Source organism: Semicossyphus pulcher, unplaced genomic scaffold (genome assembly GCF_022749685.1).
Source record: "Semicossyphus pulcher isolate SPU_LCO1_2020_fin unplaced genomic scaffold, fSemPul1.0.p SCAF_12, whole genome shotgun sequence".
Lineage (NCBI taxonomy): Eukaryota > Metazoa > Chordata > Actinopteri > Labriformes > Labridae > Semicossyphus > Semicossyphus pulcher.
In genome coordinates this window covers 2,265,547-2,289,810 of record NW_027211626.1, presented here as the reverse complement: position 1 = coordinate 2,289,810, position 24,264 = coordinate 2,265,547, and the positions used below count along the sequence as shown (strand labels likewise).

Genomic DNA, 24,264 nt, shown 5'->3' with positions numbered 1-24,264 from the left:
CAAGGCTTTCTTTTCAGTTTACTGTCCAGTTAGCAGCTTGAGATCAAAAGTGAAGCGAAATTCTCCCTCCAGATGTGTCTGTAAAATAAACGCCGTCATCTCTCGGTTCGTCCCATCCCCCGGAGGAGCGCCCGTTCATCTGTCTGTGCTGAGTCTCAGTCTCACTGTAAACAGGAAGTTACACAGAGGCTGCACTCTGGCTTACTGCAGCGGGATGAAGCCCAAACAGAAACAGATTTTCTTGTGATCGACTTTAATTAACGGCTCTTCAGTTTGCTGAAAGAACAACATCATGATGCAGATTAGGAACAAGTCAACATGAAGCTTTGTCAGGTCTGTCCTCAAGAGGAGAAGAACACTACTTTAACATGAGATGGAGGGCGGGGCCATCATTTATGATGCATTCAAGGAAGTCGGGAAATCTAAACGCTGATTAGCTTTCATGACACAGCTTCAAGGAGATTAGTCTCAAGTTGAATTTTTGATCTAGAACAGAACGTCTGTATGCTGTAGTCTGCTGATACGTGATTGGTCAATACAACTCCGACTACAAACATCCGGAACACTTCCTGTACTAAAAATCCAGGTCCCTCCAAATCTGTAAACAGAGAGTACAATGCAGGATATACTTTAGGGTGTGGCCACCTGTGATTGATAGACAACAATGCACATCCATCCTGTCATCCAAATATGATCTCTTCTGGCTCCAACTTCACAACTCGTGGTTTGAAAAGGGGGGTCTCAAACCAGTGGGTGCTATCAAGGTGGCTTCGTCCACTTCTTATAAACAGTCCATGAGAACAACATGATCTCTACTCACCTCCATTGCTGGCGCCGGTGTCGTTGACCTCAGAGACGTCTGTAAAGTGAAGCACATACAAATACAGACGTGTTAATGATCGTATATGTTAATTCATACATGCAGATGCAGTTGATAAAAGGACAATCTTTTTTTGCTCCAACTCTACTACCACCTTAAACTTGATACTCATGGCCGCATGTTTACATTTTTCATGATGCGTAACAGTCTCTCGTGCCTGGAAATTCAGAGCCTTCCTGAAGAGTTTCACTTCAAAAAAGAACAAAACAAATGCGAGAAGGGAGAGAGAGACGCATGCAAAATTAATTACAGACTGGCATCCCTGTAAGGCAGCCTCCTACCTCCCTCACTATCCTCCCTGTTACCTCTCCTTCTCCGTCGATCCCTGAGCAAACCTCTCTGCTTCCCTCCTTTGCAACAACAATCATCCAAACAAAGCAGAGCATAAAAATAACCGCTCTCTCCAGGCGGTCGGGCGATGATGTAAACAAATACAACTGCTTAGGTGTGATAGAAGAACGTGTGGAATCCAAAGTGGTCTCAATGTTCTGTATGTTTGATGTCAAGGTCATTCAGTCCCTCATGGAGACACAGGTTCCGTGGTTGTAATTGCAGGTTTGGATACACATGACAGGATGCAGAGGCTCTGAGACAGGACATAAAATAAAACCTTTACATCGCTTGCAATTTGATCGGTGGGCTGCCAGCTATCGAGAACATGCATTACACCGCTTCTTCAACATAAAACTGATTTAATCTGTTGCAACACTTGGAAATTAGATTCCTCCTCCCTGAGACACCACCGGGACTCAGGACCGTCGAAAAGCAGGAAGGATGAAGCAACAACAATCTCACTCTCATTATTCTTTTTTATATTTCAGAGCTGAGGGATGGAAACATCCGGGGGAGGAAATGTCTGTCTTTATTTTTTACACAGGCAAAATTCAGGCGAATTACAACCTGGCTGCTTGTCTGAATATTTGTGTTTTTTGCTCTGCTGTAGTGTCCAGTTCAGAACTCCTTAAATATAAACCTTTATTAATAAGAAACCTAAATCATTTTGTTATTTAAACCCATAGACTGCATAAAAAGATGGAGGACATGACAGCTCCCTAAAAGTGAAGCCACACCCTCTCTATCGCCCCCTGCTGTGACTGGCAGCAGTATAGCTCATAAAGCCCGCCTCCTCCATGTTAACAGATGGGACATGAGTCAAACTATAAAATCAAAATACACGTCAAATAGTGTAGTACATCAAAATAGTGTTCATTTTTAATACACTTTTAATTAATTATTTGATGCTATTAAAAGGGGGTGTGGCCTCATGATTGACAGCTCTGTTGACAAATGGGGCTCCTGCAGGGTTCTGTTCCCGAGCAGCAGAGTAGAGGAGGAACGATGAGGAGGCTTATGTGTTAGCTTGTGCCAAAACTAAACTCCTCCGCCGACACTCAACGTAAATACAACAAACAAAGATAGATGAACTCCTCCAGCCGTGGTCGACACTTCACACCCGCTGGGACGACACTCATGCTGTAAAGAGCTGAACATCTTCATTGTTACTATTCCTGTGATTGATTCAAGGAATTAAATGCATGCAAGTAAACACTGTTTACTGTTTAAAGGTCGAGTACAGAAAAGGTTGCAAGCAAATAAATGTATGTAATGTATAAATGTACTTGCAATTTTGCCAGGTTTTTCCCTCTCCCACACACCTGTCTTATGAAACAAATGTGCAAAGTTTTTCTCTACAAGGAATTAACACCTGACTTCTAGCTTCCCTTGGCTTGTTTACAACCTGTTGATTTGTGTGCACATTTGTGTTTTTTGTCCTGCTGTTGTGGCGATATCATTGAGTTCATTTATATGCACACTAGTATCCTGTTTATTGTTGGGTTTTTGAAGTCTCCTGGTTGTATTTTGCACCTGTAAACATCACATCCTGGTTGCAGAAATCCAGATAAAACCTTATATTGGTCCAGAAACATGGATATGTTACATGGCATACTCCATAGAAACCAGGATACTGTTGCACGTCAACACTCGGGTTATTCTGTTCAGGGTCGTGGGGGGCTGGAGCCTGATCCCGGCTGTCATTGGGCGAGATGCAGGGTTACACCTGGACTGATTGTCAGTCAGTCACAGGGCTGACGCATAGAGACAGACGCTCACATTCACACCTACAGGCAATAAAAAGTCACCAATGAACCGAGCATGTCTTTGGAATGTGGGAGGAAGCCGGAGTACCCGGAGGGAACCCCCGCATGCACGGGGAGAACATGCAGACTCCCTATGTTAGAACCTCGTGCAGCCCCATGGACCAGATCAAAGGGTAGAGATCAAGACACACTGCGCAGAAACCCAGATACCTTCATGATCATGCATTTAGAGAAATATGTAAATATATTCTTAATATGATCAAAACCAGGATAAGGCTCAAAACAGGGAAACTAACTGCCATGTTAATAAAGTCGTTGTGTTCTCAGATGCCGATTAATACAGAGAAAATAAGAACAAAGTTGAAGTAGCCTGGATCAATCCTTTATTCATATGTCCTTCTGTGAATTTATCAAAGACGCAGCTTGATGACCAGATTCAGATTCGTCTTTCTAATGGAATAAATTGACAGGAAACATGTAAGCACACATATTGTACCACATGTGTTCCAGACCGGCCGTATGGCATCGATAGTAATGTCATAAATTATGCATACACGCTGAAATGATATGCCATGCATTAACACTTCCATGTTACGGATATTAAAGCTGATGGTGGGACATGTGGACTGTGCCTGATGTTGTTTCTCATGTTGCATCGAGCCTCCATCATCACTGCATTTTTTTATGCCAGCTAGCTTAGCGCGCCTGTGTGCAGCAGCAGGAGCTCACTGAAGCATTGGCCTCGTTCCAGATGCTTCTCTCTTCCTCTCTCTCAGGTAACAACAACACAATGTGGGTGCTAGGGTAGCATCCTCCTCCTCCTCTAATATCCAGCGCTGATCAGGACAAAGCAAAAAGCTCTGAATTTCAACTGATTGCGGCTCCAGCCTCCCCGAAGCTCGGAGGGAACGGCCACGCTGCTCTGCCTCGCGCTCTAATTCGACTCCTGTGTGCTGACAGTACAGGGGCTATCATTTAGGGGAGGAAGCGAGCGTGCTGCGGTAAACACATAAACAAGATGGGGGAGAGAGAAAAACGGGCCTCTGTCAAGGTTCCTGTGAAGGAGAGGCAGAGTCCACAGAGGGCTGATAAGGAGGAGAGAAAAACAGAAGCACGAATTGACTCCCTCAGCAGGAAACAAGACAGCTTACACCAGTTATTCTTTAGGCTCGACCGATGACCCTGAGGGGTCCTTGACAATGACTCCACCCTCTATACAGTTATGTTGAAATGTGGCTTGAAATAGTAAAAATGCATTTATGATATAAAAGTTGAGAGCGTTAGCATCCACCAAACTCTGAGAGGTAATAAATGTTCATAACGTAGTTTAAACTTCGTTTGGATGATTTCTAAAGGCGCTGTGGGCATGGCAGATCATATTATGATTGACATCTGCCAGGCTCCGCCCACAACAACCACGCATGAGAGTCAGGATAAGAGGTGGAAGCAGGACTGCCATCTGCAAATTATTCATCACTAAATATTTAGTTTGCTGTCAGTATCAGCGTTAGCAGTTAGCATACCCATATAACGTTAGCTGTGATGCCCCTATTTGTTCTCACAGCTGTGAATGCAATGCTACATGACGGCTCTGTACCCTTAGCGAGTGCTATAATGTTACTGAACTAAACTCCATTTTTTAACCTTAAAGCCCAAATCCTTCAGGATCCGTGTCCGCCGCGGTTTTGGTCCGCCAGACGACGATCGCCCTACCCCACAGGAGGCGTTTCTGGTCAGCAGCGCAGCGGAGCGCTGGCCCAAGCAGCTGGATTCACGAGATCACAAGATCGTGGGAGAACTACATTATCGCGCAGGAATTGCGAAATCACGTCATAACTTCAATGTTAAAACAGAGCAACACACAAACAACAGTTCAGTTTGTACCGCTGAGATAAAGTTCTTGTTGTCCATGGTGTAGAATAATCTCTGGGATCCTCCGACCGATTGATTGACTCCTGGCCTATGAAGTAATGTTGACATGTTGATAGGATATAAATCTGTACATGGTGTTTCCTTTTGAAATGACCTGATGCTCTATGCTGTTTTCGTGTCTGACTTCCTGTTTGGAACGATCTCCGCTGTTCAGCTTGACGCAGGCTTGAAGCGGCCTCCATCAAAAATAGACTTGGAGAGACGCTTCTGTGACGCGTGCTGTGGAATCATCAGCATTGACTAGAGTGGGTGTGATTATCTCCGGAGGTCGCGGCACACACTGAACACAGCGGACACGGATCCTGTGGGATCTGGGCTTAATACCTGCTGCAGAAAGAGATCATAAACGACCCGCACTAAACTCCTGTGGACGAAAATATTCAACCTTCAATCATGCATGAATAAACCACCATGATAAATGCTCACGCTGGGTGTTAATGGCCAAATGGGCGCCTTGTTACTACCAAAGACTGTATACAAAGATGGATGACACGTCTCCACCTCTTCTTGTTGCTCAAAAATGACTGTAGTGTTAGTGTTAGTTACGTCTCCTCTCGCCGTTCCTCCTCTACTCTACTGCTCGGGAACAGAACACTGCAGGAGCTTGATTTGACAACAGAGCTGCCAATCATGAGGCCACACCCCCTTTTTATAGCATCAAATAACTAATAAAAAGTACACTTGTCAGAAAAATGTATTTGACGTGTATTTTGATTTTATAGTTTGACTCATGTCCCACCTGTTAACACGGAGGAGGCGGGCTTTATGAGCTATACTGCAGCCAGTCAGCAGGGGGCGACAGAGAGGGTTTGGCTTCTCTTTTAGGGAGCTGTAATGTCGGCCATCTTCACGCCGAACACTCAGATGCACTTAAATATTATCCTTTTACTTTTCTTGTCACTTCAGCCTTTCAGAAGTTCAAAAAAAACATCCTGGAGAGAAAAAACCCTCCGTGGTGGAAGAGGATGAGAGTATGTATGTGTGTGTGTATGTGTGTGTGTGTGTGTGTGTGTGTGTGTGTGTGTGTGTGTGTGTGCACATCTACACATAAGAGCAGGCAGAGGAAGGAAGAGAGTTGGGCATAAGTCACCCTCGCATGCAGACAAGCAGAAAATTACACCCCCCTACCTTCCATTCATTTATTAGACAAAAGGTAGTTAGTGTTTTGTTGGTCAGCACTACACTGCACCACAGTGAGCAGGCATGGTAGCAAGTGTGTTTGAGCTGCACACCAAGGCCAAGTTGAGATGTTAAAGCCGTGTATAAATAATTGAAATAGATATTTCACTGGCTGCAGCTTTTTTAAAGGTTTTTTCATTATTTCACATCATCCTCAAAGAGCATTTGTCACCATCAGCAGCAGCTCTGCTTCCACTCTGCTTTAATGCTCTTGTCATTCCGGCTCAGTCAGCCCACAGGGGAGGCCGTCCCTGTGGGTCGCCCACACGGCGGCATGGGAACCGTCTCTGCTTAATGTTCCAGACAGGAGCCTCGGGCAGAACAGGAGGTTTCTGTCCGTCCCTCAGCCACAGGACATCGAACTGTCTTTTATTCAACTCCTTTTCGTGACTAGTCAGAGAATCAAAATCAATGGAGGTGTAGAAGTGTCTGTGCCCTACAGTGTCAGGCCCCCAGGAGAGTTTCTTCTGTTCATTTGATCCCCAAACCGCGCCGTGGCGTGCTGGGTGGCTCTGTCCGTGCAGGTTCTGGAGCTTTGATCCCGTTCAGCTCTCACAGGTGAGCAGCTGCTTCCAGTCAAACAATGGACCTGACGCATCACAGAGTCGGTCTGGGAGCCACTGGGAACTATTGAAACGGATCTTTCACCTTTAAATAGGCCGACGTGGGAAGTAACAAAGCACAAATACTGATTAATGTACTTCAGTAGTTTTCAGGTTTCTTTTCTGACAACTTTTTACTTTTAACCCCAAATTTTACACCAACAACTGAACTTTCAACTCCTTACATTTCACCAGTGAACCTAACGAGCATGTCTTTGGACTGTGGGAGGAAGCCCGAGTACACAGAGAGAACCCACGCATTCACGGGGAGAACATGCAGACTCCACACAGAAAGGCCCACTACGTCAGAACTGGGATTCAAACCAGGAACCTTCTTGCTGTGAGGCGACAGCATTAACCACTGCACCACCAGGCAGCCTGTTGGCAATTCAAGATGCTTAAATAAAACTAAATTATAATCAACAACGTGTTAATAATAATTGTGTACATTTATTTACTAATATTCATGAAGATCAGCCAGTGTAACCGCCAGGAGAGGTGTAGCGACGACAGGAAACAAACATAACAGTCGCTAAGAGGCTGAGGTTGAGCCACGATAATTTGTGACGCGCTAACAAACGATTCGCTGAGATTCAAAAGTACGTTTGAAAAAGATTTATCAATGAAAACTATACTTAAAGTAATAAAAGCAATCAAAAGAAATGTGGTCAACAAAAAATACGGCAACCCAACACGCTCTCTTTCCCCCCTAAAGAAAAAGTGAATTTATTAACTACGATTATCACCGCCCACATTCATTGAGACCCAAATCTCCATGATCCTCAAGATAACAAAATCGCGAGCACAAATTCATATGAATACCAAAAATATAAACCATCAAAACTTAACATAATACAAATGTACTGATTTCAGAATGAACTCATTTATGGCTCCTACAACAGGGCTACAGATTTAAATTTCCTGTCATATGAAGACAGGCCGACTACAAAACGTCTGGTATATATAAACACTTTCATTTATTTTATTATACACAGCAAAATGTTAAACAGGATAACTTCATTCCCGATGGCACACCGACACTGACGCTACTCCTACACCTATTAAACCAACCTCAGCGTGCAGCCAAGAACAAACGTTTGCACATGCACACTTTGCAGTACTAGATTTATGAAATGTGGTACACATCTGTATAACGTCAAGACCTACATAAAAGCCTCTGGGACCCATATTGTAAAACCAACAGGAAGCCATTTTAATTTTCATGTCATACTTTAACAAACTCCCCCTAAGGCTTTCATCCGATCCACCTCACATTTGTCATAAACACGCCTCTCAACTCTGAACTTCTTCTTCAGTACAGAATGTGCGTTTTGCCCCCTCTGCAAAAAGCTGCTCAGTATCTTCTGCCCAAATGAAACCACGACGATTGAAAACTGATTCACTGGCTGAATCTCTTTCATTGACAAAGTATTTCTGTTTGAGTTGATCAAATATCCAGTAAAGGTTTCAGACGCTCTTCTGAAGCAGGCGGAGCTGCGTGCTAAAAGGATTTCATCTTTAGAGAACAAGATAAGAAAATGTCAAGGTCTGTACCCGTATCTGTTTAGAACATCGTTCCTTTCAGGGGATGTGAGCAGAATACATTCAGTATGTAAACTGGGTGGTCTATGAGGGTTTTGTCTGCATTAGGCTATGTATATTAAACAAGTATCAAAGAACCCCTCAGTGAACTTTGCATGGACTAAAAGCTGCGGGTCTGATATGCCTGCTGCAGAGATAATTAAAGACAACTCCCTGCACAGGCAAAACAAGAGTGGGTCGGCCTCAACAAGTGCCCGACCAAAAGAACTAATGAGCTGGTAAATGTGGAAAGTGGCCCATTTTCATATGGTAATGTTAAGTTTTTAGTGGCGCTGCATGAGCTGCCACTTTCAAAACAGGAAGAAAGGGATTTAGGGAGGAAGAGGGGGTCAGTGTTTGATAGCGAGTGTTTTCTCTGCAATGAGATGGAACACTGTCTGACAATCTGAGCCAATTAAAGAGCACCGAGTTGTGACCTGCAGGCGAAGGAAGACGAAAACAAGCCTGCTCAATAAACACCAGGACCGCCCCTCTGTACTGCTACCCTCCTGGAAAGCAAAGAGTCTTCATTAATATTCCGCCTTTCTTCTCCCAAAGAAAAGGCCGAGGGGGTGAGGACACTGAGTAGCATTGTGCTCCCCTGCGGAGGTTTGGGTAACCTTGACGTGGTGGCTTTGGTGGGGACGCTCCGAGCCGGGTCAGGGTCCTCTAAACAGACTGAAAAGGCCCGAGCTCATTACACAGGCCTGGGCCATGCTTGACAAGATGAGAAAACAGAGAGTGCTCTGAATGAGTGAAAAGAGAACAGGACGCCATCTGCTTTGGGGTTAAGCCGCAACTTAGAGGAAGCGAAGATGATTAGAAGGCAGAGAGGGATGGCGGGAGAAAAGAGGGGGCACAGATGACAACATATGCTGGAAGACATGAAGGGGAAATGACCACTGGCACACCTTTGATAAGACACACGGTTCAGAAGAAACAGGAAGGCCAGTAAAAAGCCGGTCTCACCGGCAACGCCTCTCACTCTTGATCTCTCTTTTTAGTCTTTTTTTCTATTCCCCATTTTGTACGAGGTGGTGTGAAACAGTCGCAGCGGTCTGTCATGGACAAGAAAGGAAGTTAAAAAAAGAGCGAGATGAAAGGAGTAAGTGAATAACTGATTAAGCGGAGAAGTGAGAGAGGGAGACAAAACAAAAATAGACACGGAAGGGAAGAAATGCAAAAGAGGCCTCCCCCGGTGTGACCTACATACCTGCTAAACCTGCTGTCACTGGTGGCCTGCTCCTCTCTCATCACTCACTGAATTACTTTACATAATCTTTAGACTCCCTGCGCTGCCGGCGGGCCTGCTGCAGGAAGCTGCCCACCTCTGCCTCCGATACCTATTGTGGTTTACTACATCAAGGCGCAGGCAGTGATTGTTGTAGGGGACCAGTAAATCTGACTCGGGGTGATCTGGCTGACCCCCGCGATACATAAAAATGGGACCACATCACAGGTGAGGAAGCAGCTCGTCAACACAGGAAGGCATGGATATTAGTGCGGCTCGGGCCAGCTGACAGATTTGCAGTTATGAAGCGATTCCTCCTCGGGGCAGCTCAAGGTTTTCCACAGGAGGTCGTCGATCGGACTGGTCAATATAACCAAAGAGCTCGTCTAGACTGCAGCGAGGTCCTGGAGCAGCCGTCTGTCACCGAAAGGTCAGCAAGAGAGCAGCATGATGGCAGACCTCAGTATGTGTCAGCAGTGTCGCGAGGGACTCATAGAGACATAATTAAAGCAAATGAAGATGTTGCATCAGATTCTACTATTACGTCGCTTCTGGATGCTGTTTTTTTTTTTATCGCCCAAGCAAGTGTTCTCAGTGATGACATCCCAAAGTTACGAATGCAGCGGCCCATTTTCAACTTTGAAATACTTTAAAAAATATTCAGGAGCCTACCCAAACCTTCAATGACACAACTCAGTGTGCAGAAAATATAAAAGTCCAGTGTGCGTTAATGTAATGCATAGTCGGAATTACAGACTTAACACTCGTTTAAGTGTTGAGTGACTGAGGGGCTGGATGAGAGTCCATGTCACCTGGGGGGTGGGGGGGCCGGGGCCTTGTTGACGAGGCTGGCAGCAGAAGGGAAGAAACTGTTCCTGTGTCGGGAGGTTTTGGTCCTGATGGAGCGCAGTCTCTTGCCAGAGGGGAGGGTCTCAAAGAGTCTGTGTCCGGGGTGAGAGGGGTCGGCCACAATCTTACCTGCACGCCTCGGGGTCCTGGAGGTGTACAGGTCCTGGAGAGATGGCAGATTGCAGCTTATCACCCTCTCTGCAGAGTGAATGATACGCTGCAGCCGGCACTTGTCCTTGGCAGCAGCAGCAGCGTACCAGACGGTGATGGAGCAGGTGGGGATGGACTCAGTGATGGCGGTGTAGAAGTGCACCGTCATTGTCTTTGGCAGGTTGAACTTCTTCAGCTGCCGCAGGAAGTGCATCCTCTGCTGTGGGCTTAGTGGCAATGCAATGCAAACAAATAATGGATGCATATAGATATGACAGATTGTGTAGTAAAATAAGTGCAAATTGTGCACTTATTTTACCCGCTTGCAGTACCTGTAACACCCTCAAGGCCCACCAGGGGACAGCGCTCCACACTTCCTTATCAAAGCATGACATTATATACTGATTTTTATCATACCATAAGCTAGAAGGTTCCTGGTTCGAATCCCGGTTCACATATTGTGGGCCTTTCTGTGTGCAGTCTGCATGTTCTCCACGTGCATGCGTGGGTTCCCTCCGGGTACTCCGGCTTCCTCCCACAGTCCACAGACATGCTCGTTAGCTTCACTGGTGACTCTGAATTGCAGCTAAATGTAAGCGTGACTCGTTGTCTGTCTCTGTGATTGACTGGCGATCTGTCCAGGTGTACCTGCCTCTCGCCCAATGACTGCTGGGATGGGCTCCAGCCCCCTCGCGACCCTGAACAGGGTAAGCGGTGTAGGTAACGGATGTATGGATTATTTTTTTACTAAATCGTTCGGTCTGAATGTGAGAGCCAAATGTGACATCGACAAAGAGCTTGTTTTGTCGACATTCAACATTTTATTGTAGCGTTAAAACATTTTGAAATTACGATCACAATAGAAGCTTATTAATTATTTTGGCCATCTAATCAGCAGTTTATTGACTAACTGTTGCAGCTCTGTTATCATGCCTCTTTGTATCTTACTGCATTTCACCCTTTGTGCATTCAGAGTGAACTTTCAGAGGTAAGTCGGGTGAATGTTTGGAAAAAACTAGCGAGTTAAGAGCACAGTGACATTTGCAATCCAAAGGGATAAAGTCTTAAAATCCGAACTGTCATGTTTGAGCCTCAAAGACCATTGTTGTCAGCAGCTCACCTTGGTTTCCTCCTGTCTCCAACTGAAGCAGCTCTACCATCAAATCTACCTCGGCGCCTCCAGGAGACAGGCGACACATACAGAGATCACTCATCACTGTTTTTATGTGTGAGTGTGCGTCTGTTGGAGTCTTTCCAAACACACATTTGTTGCCTCTCCGCTGGCTGACTGATTCTCACTCGGCTCAGAGTTGATTCATTTGCCTTTTTGTGAACCAAACAGAGAGGTGGAGACGGGAAGAGAGAGCTGATCAAAAGAGGAGCTTCAAAGGAGGACGGAGAAAGTGTGTCCCTTGCAGCCTGTTAGATGAGGCCCCGCGCTCTTTGAAGCTGGCTTCTGGGGCAGAGGTGACCAGCATAATGGACATTGTGCACATTGTTGAGTCTGTATTTCTCATTACTAAGGAGATATTACAAAATGATAGGTGTTGCTGTGCTGAGGAATGATGACAAAGAACTTCATTCAGACTCTAAGGGATCAACAGATGGTGAAAAATATGTCATTATTTTGATCAGAGAAAGTTTTTCATATTGAAACCAGTAGCAAACAGGCTGCATTGATATTCGGTCTGCGGTGGCAAAAATACACACATGTAGGAGTGGATTTAAAAAGTAAAATATTCAACTTCTTCACTAAAGTAAGAGTGCAGCGTCCAGGCGGTGAAACGTCCTCACAGGATAAAGTAAGACGGGTCCCTCTGAAGGACATTTCTAGCGGCTGTTTCTGTGCTGAGCTAACTGAAGCTCGCCTCATGTTTGGAGACTATTAAACTGAAATCATTCTAAAAGAACAACACAGCGAAAATAATGAATTTGTGGCTTCACTTTCATCCATGTGGCTCACAGACTTCACATTCACTAGACGCCTCTTCGCTCGGGTTAAAGCAGCAACTCGTCCCTGGAAAAAGCCTGTCAGTCAAAGCTGGTGTTCTCTGTAATCGATAGAAGCTAAAATATTTTAAATTGGCGCCGTAGCTGCGGAGAAAGTTGTACGAACAGCTCGCATTGCGCCCCTCCCTCAAAAAGAAACGGCCCAGCGAGAGGCGCTGGAGTGAAATACTATCATTATCCAGTCAAGGACATTGATGGCAGCAGGCAACAGCTCATAGCGGGACAGAATCTGAAATACGACGAGGATATACCGGTAGATTGTCTACAAAATCTTCAGGTCTGCAGTCTACATTTCAAACCTGACGACTTTGAACGAGACATGACATCGGAGGCGGGCGTCCTAGATTGAGAAAGTGTAGTTTAGCGAGCTCCCTGGCCTCCGCTAGATGACACGTTTTACATCGTCTTACCTGCTACACTGGTTGAGATGTTCGGAAAGTGGCGAAAGTTATGCGAAATAACTGATAATTCATCTCAAAAGCATCAAACATAAAGTTACAAGCCTGTAAGGAGTAGAAAGTACAGACATTTTTGTTCAAATGTTGGGGGTAAAGGGGTGCCAGTTTAGCTTAGCGGTTAAATTAAGCGTCCCGTATACAGAGGCTCAGTCTGTGATGTGGCGGCCCCAGGCTCGACTCCCACCCTCGGCCCTTTGCCGCGTGTCATCCCCACTCTTTCGTCCCCTCTTTCCGACATCGTTCATGGCATAAAAGGCCAAAGAATGTGGGGGTAAAAGTAAAAAGTTGTCAGAAAGATTTATACTCATAGTACAGATAACAGAAACGTCTACTTATGTAGAGTAACGAAGCATTTGTACTTCATCGCTCCCATCTCTAGACAAAGATTCATTCAGACTCCAAGGGATCAACAGACGGAAAGAATGTGTCGTTTTTCTGAAGAAGAAACTCAGGAAAGCACCAGGAAACAGGCTCTGTTTGATATCCTGTCACCTTAAATTAGCACAACAGGTCAAATTGAGTTGAAGATGAGGAGCCAAACGAAATGGAACGCAGCCATGAAAGCTGCATTAATACAGATAAAGATAAGGCTGTGGGAAGTCTCCTCGCGGCGCTCACACACAATGCCTCAGCAGGGCTGTGATTGGTGAAGCTGCTGGTACTGGACTCGAACAGTCAGTGTGAGAAGCGATAAAACACAAGCGTAGCCTAATGTCTTCAGCCAGTGGCAGCTCGCTCCCCGAGGAGCCACTCACTGATGCAGTATACAATGTTATGCCAAAAGTTAATTGTGTGCTGACAACTCTTAGCAACAGGAAAGCCTGCATGGCTCTCAAGAATTAGATTTACATCAGCAGTATCCCATTGTTCACAAAAGACCAAGACAAAAGGGCACAAAACAACCAATTAAGCAAAGCTTCAAATCCTTTTTGTTGCTGCAGACGAGGGAGCATAAATGCAAAGCGCACTTCAGCAACAACAAATTCTGAGAGGAAAATACCAAATGAATTCAGGAATTAATTATTCAAGCTGCTTAAAAGAGGAAAAAACTCTCTTTTGATTTGCTGTGGATTACAAAGAAACTCCGCTCTTTGTACTCCAGACTTTAACATGAAGGAGCGATCACACGGGGTCACTGTGCTCTGATACTTTCCTGTGAACCTTCGTATCGCCAGTGGCAAGTCTGCTGGATTTCAACGGAGCCATTTGTGTCGGCTTGTTGTTCTGTCTCCCAGTGGTGCACTCGAGCCGCACCACTGGGAGAGTAAAATACATAGAAATCAATAACATCCCCCAAAAAACACACGGCAAACAAGAGACTTACACCAATTCTCATGGCAGTTTGAGGAAAGGGATTTGTTGTGCCTTCATGTTTTTATTGTTTGTGGGTACAAGGGATCAAGGGTGTTTACATGATGCGCGTGTGGTTTTTGGGCACCATATGGCACGTGTGGATGCAGCCGGGCCTTCTGCTTAGAGCCTCACACACAGTTAGTGGCAGCACTTAATGAGGCATCTTTACCTCCTGCACACGACAGGAAAAAAACACATCGAAATCAAAGAACTTTTGGACCACGCAGAAGTTTGTAACACAACAGGTCTGAGGAGAAAAAAGGAGAAATGGAGGGAGAGAGGAGCAGTGAGACTTTCAGCCTCTGGGCTCACGTAATGCTGCCTTCTCTCTCTGCTGTGTCGAGGCTGAGATTGTTGTGATGGCGTGCTGGGTCTGTCTGTCTCTCCATCCTCTTTCCCGCCATCCCCCCTCGAGGGCTTCTCCTGCCTGGCTTTAGAACGCTATTACAGTCTGTCCCCGACTCACCCGTCTGGTCTGCACCTGACCACTCTCAGGTAAAGACCGCCGAGTTGTGCATGTAGGACGCCAGTATGTTGATTTCCTGAAGCCACAATATTTAGACGATTTTCCCAAGTTATTAGAGCTTTACACCCAACAGCTGTGGCTAATTCATTAGCTGGCTACTTAGTTAATCAAGCATCGTGTTTTCCTATTTGGACAGTGTGTGGTGCTTACAACCGTTTTGTTTCATATTACACTAAAGAAGCAAACAAAGCTTTTGTAATATAGAGAACTGTCGCCGACGTGAAAAGCAGCAAATAATAAAATAATCTTCTGATCACTACAGCTCGTCTTCTCTGCGTGTGGAGAGCAACGATACGACCCAAACAGCACACCACACACTAACAGATTCATTCACTGACAACCAGAGTCCGACTCACTACTGTCTCACTAAATCTCTCGCAGCCGAATGAGACTAAACAAACATGGCGGACGACGGGCAGGAAGAATCGGTGATGTTAGTTTTTGGACTGAAAATTCAGGAAGACAAAAGAACAAACTGTGGATGAAGTGGTGGAGACGGCGTGAACACGGGCTGTACTTTATGCTGCACGTTTGCTTTCGTCGCCATGGCTGCGGTTGTTGTGCTTCCTTCTGCAGTCAGCTTGCTTCCTGATTGGCTATCGCTTGGTTCCACGTCACTATCCACATGTGAGTGCGTGCTCGGCTGTCCGTTGGGGTTCCCCCCACACGGCAGGATATCAGATCGTAAATATTGAATTATGTTTACCACGACGTTCTTCCGAGCAGATCAGGGGAAGTAAAATCACTCTTAACATCCCTCACACCAGGAACATCTGCAGAGATCATCTTACAACATAAACAAAATCAGGACGTTGCTTACTTTAGTCTGAATGAGGCCCAAAATCAGCTTGATTATCTTGTAGTGTGTACCGCGCCTTTCTAGCACAGCAAGCCATTTCTATTTATCCAGTTGCAGTGACTGAATTAGCTGAGGTGACACCTCGCAGACAGCTAGCAGCTCCCACCTGTCATTCAAGCAACCACACCGCTAATTATGAAGAGTTACAAGTTTCTTTGTGCTTTAAATTCAGGCATAAATTGAAGATTACAGGAACGGGATTCTCTGGTAGTGTAAGTTTAACGTTTATCTATATAGCACTTTTCTTAAAGAGGGGGTATTATGCTGTTGCACATTTTAAGACATGTATATATACATTACGTTAAAATGTTGGATGTTCAGACTAAACAGGGGTGAAGTTTCAGATCTGTAGGTAAAAGTATGTTGGAGTAATCCCCAGGCCTCTCAGCTCAGTCTGCAGGCTGCTGTGAACGCCTGGTTTCACACAGCATGTTTCTGGCCAATCAGAAGAGAGCAGGCTTGTAGGGGCGGGGTTTCTTAAAGGGACAGAGCTGACTGAGTCGTTTCAGGCAGAGGCTGTATGAGGGCCTGCACAGAGCACCAAGGTGAGAAAAATGAGGAGTTTTTTTTAACTGTCAATTATGCTAAGCTACTCCACTAGTGCGCTGGACGACATGCTAATGCTATACTTGCTCAACGTCTGATGGTAAAGCAGGATGAGCTGCTGTTTGCTCGTCCTCGCTGAATCTGTGCAGCCGTTAACTCTCACCTCTGGAGCCGAGACAACAGCTATCGACTCCTGAAGGAGAATCGCACGGCATGAAGGAAAAACAATTTCTGCTCGCAACTTGGAGTTATTTATTCCTGGCTTAAGGCAAAGACAGTCTTATTTTAATTTATGGCTGCTCCACGAGCTTACTGAAGCGCGTGCCCACTCACACAAGTCACCAGAACAAGGCGCGCTGGAGAGATTTCTCAAACACAATAACAATATAGCCTCCGTTTCCATTTTAAAGTATGTTATGAATATTCATAAATAAGGCTGTTTGGATTCTGATTCAATTTGCCGAGCCTTTAAAACATCCCGAATATCAGACGAAGGATCGCATCGCCTGTGCAGAGAGATATCTAATACATATGGTTTATATACGCAGCCTGATTTAAAGCATACACTCTCCTCTGCACGCCTCCTCACATGTCTCCACAAAGATAAGAACATTTGAGCTGAATGAAATCCACTGAATATAAGGTATGTTTTTATGATACAGCTCTTGGCTGCTTCTAATACTGCGTTAAACTGAAGTAACAACAGGACTAAATGCTTCAACATAACTGCATATTAATATTAATAAACCTGTAAACAACAGATGGCTTCATTTAGTAACAGGAAGTGATAAGACATCAGCAAAAAGCCTTAAAGAGGGGGACGTGTTCAGACTGATCTAATTATTACAGTAACAGGTTATAACGATAATGAGCGTGAAAATGAATAAAACACAAAGATGTTTTCTGTAGCTTTGTATTATTTAGTGTGACTGAGCTGGGACTGAGGCGCTTAGCTGTGATACACACTTCCATATGTGCAACATTGAGCAATGTGAGAACAGCAGGGACATCGCTGACATCTGGGAGCACGTGGGTACGCATGTGAAAATGCAAAGGATGGAGTCTGAGAACGCTGCGGAGACAGGTCTGTCTGTGACACATCGTCAGAGTGTGACCTGCTCATTGTGTCGTTAATCACACAAGCCTCCTGCTCTGACAGCGATCAGAGGACAAGATGGTGTTCAGCTGATTTTAATCTCGAATCAAAATCAGAGGTAGACATACATTCTCCCAAGAGCACATGTTGCCACTGTGGTAAATATACATCAATCAGGTGATAGGTAAAGTAAATAACATTGATTATCTTGTAACAATGGCACCTGTCAGTGGGTGTGACATCTTAGGCAGCAAGTGAACATTTCCTCTTCAAAGTTGAAGCAGGAAAAATGGGCAAGCATGACGATGTGAGCGACCGTGACGACCGGGTCAGAGCGTCTCCAAACCTGCAGCTCTTGTGGAGAGTTCCTGGTCTTCGAAAGGTCCAAGGAAGGAAAACCGGTGAAAAAGTTAATGCTTGTTTCAGATGGAAAAGTGTCAGAACACACTGCATCGCAGTTCGTTGCATGTGGGACTGCATGAACTTCCGAAGTGGACCACGGACCATGGATAAGGAGACCTGGTCTGATGAGCACGTTTTCTTTTACATCATGTGGATGCCCAGGTGCGTGTGCGTCGCTTACCTGGGGAAGACATGGCTGGCAGTGTGATGCTTTGGGCAATGTTCTGCTGGGAAACCTTGGGTCCTGCCGTTCATGTGGATGTTACTTTGACACGTACCTAAACATTGTTGCAGACCTTCATGGAAACAGTACTCCCTAATGGCAGTGACCTCTTTCAGCAGGATGATGCGCCCTGCCACACTGCAGACATGGTTCAGGAATGGTTTGAGGAACAACGAGTTCAAGGTGTTGACTTGGCCTCCAAATTCCCCAGATCTCAATCCAATGGAGCATCTGTGGGATGTGCTGGACGAACAAGTCCGACCCATGGAGGCCCCACCTCGCAACTTGCAGGACTTAATGGATCTGCTGCTCACGTCTTGGTGCCAGATACCTCAGCACAGCTTCAGAGGTCTAGTGGAGTCAATGCCTCAACGGGTCAGGGCTGTTTTGGTGGTAAAAGGGGAGCTACACGATATCAGGCAGGTGGTCATAATGTTACGGCTGATCAGTTTAGAAGTATTTATTAAACGTCTGCACTGAAGTGCAGGCTCTGAAATGTCCTCACTGTATACAAGTAAAAAGAAGCCCTCTAAAGGACACCTCTTTCTGTTTCAGCATCTGTTGTGCATGATGTGCACCGATGGATAGACCAAGGAATCATCTTCTGTAGTGTTATTGTCCCATTCATTGAGGCTAAAATCGATCTTGACGTTCGGAAGGCGCTGCCCAAAATAAAATAATCCATAATTCCCATAATTCCTCTCAGATGCATCAAAGCAAAAGTAAAAAGGCTGTTTGGAAAATGTGTGTCAAAATGTGGCGAATACAAGTACAAAACTGAACACTAAAGTAAAGTGAATGAAGTGCTTATTTGCTTCCCACCTGTGCAGTATATGTGCATCTTGATGTTAGCAGCCCTGTGGCTCTCGCTCAAAGTACTAAGAATCGATGTACATGACGGAGCAATTAACCTAACAAGAAATTATAAAGCATTACTCTGGCAGCATTTACTTTAGGATCAAAGAGAAAAGACTGAAAGAGACAGCAAATTTATTCTTTCTGAATTTTCCTCGCTCTTGTGTTCAAGAGAGATTTATCTTTCTTTCTGGCAACTGAATGCAAGTTGGCTCATTTCTGAAGCGGTGATGCCTGAGGTGACAATCTCAGTGTGACACAGAGGGGAACACATGTCAGCAGATCAAAGATGTATCACTGAGTAAGACAGGTGTATCCTCTGGGACACATCATTGATCAGATAATGTAAATAAGCTGCTATTTGCACATGAAAAGATTTTACTAAAATGTGTGAATTTCTTTGATTATTGTGCAAATTTGCCTCGAATCGTGTCTGTAGGTTGCTCTCCTGTTTCTGTCAAAGCACAGCATGAATACAAAAGAACACTATATCACCATATCTGCATTTTAAATGGCTGCAAATTAATTCTTGATTGTGAATAAAAGACAGTTTTAAAAACATAAAATAAGGTTGTAGGTGGGTGCAGAAGACCTCCACACAGACACACAGTGACTCATGCGTAAGTGTACGCCACCTCATATTCATGTGCACCAATTTGTTTGATTCATTACTCATACCTCCCATCATTATAAGACCGTTTTATTGCTCCTTTCATTGGAGCAGATTTAACCTCTACGAACAGGTAGCGTGATTACAGTTATTATTTTTAATAAGGGGTATTGGCTCGGGAATCATTTGGTCTTGTCCTGTGAAAAGCTGTTTACGCACGGCTAAGCTGAGCCGTGCGTGACTGTGTGAGATTCAATATTCCAGACAGTTTGGGTCTGCACTCTGTCCGAGGCTCGGCTCCTCTGAACAAAATGCAATCTGCCTGCAATCAGGACTGACACCACTGTTTACGCCTTGACAGTGCCAACACACAGCACACAGCCTGTAGTAACCCTGGACAGTGACAGACACTGTCGAGCAAGACACAATCAACAGGCTGGAGTGAAGCTTTCCAGTGATGGAAAGCCTGCAGTGTTTGTGAGATGTATTCCAATGGCTTTTCAGAGAGGATGGAGGAGGCTATCTCAGATAGATCTATCTGGAAGGTTCACTCTAACCCTAAATTAATTGAATGTCAGTCAAAGAGAAAGTGAAATGGAGGTGAGGGAGTGACTCAGACCTTTTTGTTAGTGCAGCGGAGGGAGAGCGGGAGGGGCGCAAGGTTCACAAATCTAACCCTCAATGCCTCCAGAGAAAACCCTTAATCGGTGAACATGTGAGCTGGGAGAAGGGGGGATAAATAAAGACAGATTATCTTGTGTCGTCAACTCAAGAAAAAAGTACAAATATACGTGCAACTTTTTTTCAACAAGCAAACAGATAATGTAGCCTGTTAATAGTTATTATTAAGTCACTCACTCGACTACAGCTGGTTCAAAATGCTGCTGCTCGACTTTTAACTGGTACCAAAAAATGAGAGCACATCACCCCGGTTTTAGCGTCTATTCATTGGCTCCCGGTTCGTTTTCGGATTGATTTTAAAATTATTCTCTTTATTTTTAAATGTTTTCATGGTCTTGCCCCTCAGGATCTGTCTGACCTGCTTCGGCCGTACGCTCCCTCACGCTCCCTCAGGTCAGCAGATCAGTCATTGTTATTCGTCCCAAAGACGAAGAGGAAGTCGAGAGGGGACCGAGCCTTTTCAGTTGCTGCACCAAAACTCTGCCCTTGCACATTAGGCAGGTCGACTCACAAACAAATTTTTTCTCTTTGGCTTTTAACTCAGTTTGAGATGCTGGCTTTTATTGCTGTCTTCTATTGTTTTAACTGTTTTGTGTTTTTATGTGTGTGCACAGCACGTTGGCCAACTCTGTTGTTTTAAAGTGCTCTATAAATAAAGTTGAGTTGAGTTGAGTTGAGTATTGACTTGGGAATCATTTGGTCAGTATTTTTCACACACTAAGCGTCTGCTTTGAAGCACAAACTGCCATTTCTGATCTGAACGACTCCTTTTTTTTAATGTCTCTGGCCTTCTATGGCTTTTATTTTTAGACGGGACAGTGGATACTCACGCGGCAAAGGACCGAGGGTGGGAGCCGAGCCCGGTGCTGCCGCATCGTGTACTGTAGCCTCTGCACATGGGCCGCAGATTTAACCACTGAGCTAAATCGGCGCCGACTACTCCTTTTATTAATCTTATTTTTGTGCAAATCAGAAGTATCTAAGAGTTACTCCGTACCAGATTTTCAGTTGTAGCTCATTCTAGTTTAATTTTTAGGCTATATGTACCTTGAACAGTTGTACTGTTGATATTTAGACAAGAGTGAAAGTTACGCTAAGTTATTAAAGTTATCCAGCCTGTGCTTAATGCTAAATTATTTGCTGGCTCATTAAATAGTTGACACCTGTCAAACAGCAAGCAGCTCCAACCTGTCCCTCATTGTAACCACACCCCTGATAATGCATAACTTTAAGCTTTAATATAATTTAAAGAGGAAATGTAGGAAAAAGTTCACCCCTGTACAGATCGTTTAACATTTAATTTAACGTTTAATTTTGCTGTTAAGTTGGGTTTTAAAAGGGGTCTTAAAGGGGATTAACTCACTTTTGCACCAAGCCTCAAGTGGCCACTCGAGGAACTGCAGTTTTCAGAACTCCATTTTGCCGCTAGGACCAAACTTTGCTGTGATATAGCATGCTACTACTGTTCAATGTCACTGCTGCACAGGGTTTGGAAAAAGCATGTTGTGAGGATCATTAGACCGGGTGCAGGAACAAAAGGTCATCTTTCTTCAACATGCTGAACTATTCCCGCCACACAATCTGAGGAAACAGGAACAATGCCTGATCCATAAAGGGACAGTAAGTTGTTATTCTCTGCTCTCAGCACGTCCATCATGGCTCCCAGATCTGTGTTATGTCACCTGAGGCTGTTTGAAATGCCCTGTGCTTCCTGTACAAAGTGATGTTACATGTCTGATACAGTAGATGTGAGATAGGCTGAGATTGATGCTGGGGAAAGCTAGTTTGACAAACAGCAGACAACAAAAACAACTCTGACGATACTAATCCAATAGCAAAGTATACAAATGCGCCACAGTGGAGGAGAAAATCACATTTAAGGAAAGTCAGACAGCGAGACTCTCAATCAGGTCAAATCTAATCCGAGCTAATCGGATCTTACCTTCCATCTCCACAGTGGACTTCGCTGTGATGTCATCTTCTGTCTTTGCGGCAGGCGGCTCTTCCTCTGCTGGAAAGAGGAAACAAAGCTGTGATGTTTGTTACACGACACACTCACATGACATCAGTGTCTTTACACACATCCACTTGTATGGGTATCAAATCGATTCCATGTGACAACTGATTATTAAAGGTGTGTTCGCTTTGAGTGAGCGACAAACACCTAATCTCTATTTACATATTCCACATCAAAATGTAGAGTCTGTAGGCACACTTCAGGATTTTAGTACTAGAAGTTTTCCAGTTTCCGTTTGTAGTACATTTGTAGTCGGAGTTGACCAATCACGTATCAGCAGGCTGCGGTGTATGCAGGAAAAACAGCCCTGGAGAGCAAAAGCAGGCGGAATGTAATCTGCCGTAAAGACATCCCGGCTCCCATCAGCTTCATCTGACAACGATTTAGCTTCTTGATTTATCTCTTGAGGACAGACCTGACAAAGCTTCATGTTGTTCCTAATCTGCATCATGATGTTGTTATTTCAGCAAACTGAAGAGCCGTTAATTAAAGTCGATCACAAGAAAATCTGTTTCTGTTTGGGCTTCATCCCGCTGAAGTAAGCCAGAGTGCAGCCTCTGTGTTACTGACTGTTTACAGTGAGACTGAGACTCAGCACAGACAGATGAACGGGCGCTCCTCCGGGGGATGGGACAAACCAAGAGATGACAGCGTTTGTTTCGCAGACACATCTGGAGGGAGAATTTCACTTCACTGTGATCTGAACACACGGTCGCTTCTCAAGCTGCTAACTGGACTTTAAACAAAGCAGTGCACGGAGAAGAAAGTCTTGGCTGGACGCTTATCGTTAAACGCTGGCTAAACCAGAATGCCTGAATATACCAGAACTCCCAGAGGCTGGATCGTCATCAGACTACAGTTGATGGATTCCGAGACTGGCCAACCCCTCACTCCTCTCCAGCTTCACCCTCTGCTCCAGAAAACCAACATGGCAGCAAAATGCCAAACTGGAGGCTTCAAAAAGACAGTCAGCAAACCAATGGGCTCCAGTGACAGAATATTCTGTGTCCAATCTGTTATCCTGCACACATTCTGAATTTGGTTCCGCTTATTCTGCACATTTTCATCGATTCAAACTCTGACAGAGAGAAATAAAACACACTGACGCCTGGAACACCGTGATTGTGCATTTTTAGTGCTCCATCTTGCAGCCGTGTAATTTCAGACTCTTGGTAAACCAAAAATGTAAACATGTGTTTGCATTTTGTTCTGCTGTCATTATGTAAGACTTCGGGTTTAATGCGTTGAACTGACGGAGTCATATCAGTCCGCCTGAGTGTCCTGTGGATATACTTACTATCAGCAATCAGACGATCACCTGGAGCTTTTTCAGTTTGGCATCATTATTTGTGACTGACAGCTCGTGCACCTCAAAGTCTCTGATGTGAGAGGATAAAAACAAACACATATACCATTATGTACATACCCTTGTCTTCATCTTCATCTTCATCTTTCTCCTTCTCTTTCTCTTTCTCTTTCTCTTTCTCTTTGTCGTCGTCTTTGTCCTCATCTTCGTCTTCATCTTTGTCGTTGCCAGAGCCGAAATCTTCATCTTTGTCCTGGTTTTCGTTTTCATCATTATCCTTTGCTTGATTTGGATCCGGGCTTCCTGTGTTATCATCTGCCGGCACACAAACACATCAAAAGGAGTGAGGTTTGAAGGATTCATTCAGGCATAAGGAGTCACATTTCGACCTCAGTCCATTTGCTATCACCGCTGCGGAGCCATTTGGCATCAACAGGTTGCTCTTTTCCTTTTTCAAAAGTCACAACAAAGTCAACTCTTCTGTTTAACGCTGGTCAGATTATACAGATTCTTTGTGTTTACTAGGGTGTGCTGTCTAAAGCTGTAAAGTCCGAGTGCTTACATATTTATATTTATCGGGGTAAAATTAATAATACAGAGAAAAGGTGGAGGAACAGGGTTCTTGTGGTAAATAAAAATGCTAATAAACTTCGGTGGACAAGGGTTATCCTTTATAAAGTAACAAGACCACATAATTGTACAACATATTGATCTGTTGTCTCTGGTTTTCACCTGCAACACACACACACACACACTCACACACACACGCAAACACAAAGACAAGAATGATGCAACTCCTGCTTTGTAGCTGAATCCGCC

General features: G+C 44.6%; 1 protein-coding gene across 1 annotated transcript in view; it reads right to left on the bottom strand.

Annotated features, from left to right (window-relative positions):
• Positions 1-24,264, bottom strand: part of macrod2 (mono-ADP ribosylhydrolase 2) — a 523,001-nt gene that overhangs the window by 5,361 nt on the left and 493,376 nt on the right. The window contains exons 14-16 of the mRNA XM_069659311.1: positions 23,566-23,760; positions 22,065-22,133; positions 821-859 (exon numbers count right to left, since the gene is read on the bottom strand). Coding sequence (XP_069515412.1) covers positions 821-859; positions 22,065-22,133; positions 23,566-23,760 — 303 coding nt within the window. The remainder of the gene's footprint in view (positions 1-820; positions 860-22,064; positions 22,134-23,565; positions 23,761-24,264) is intronic.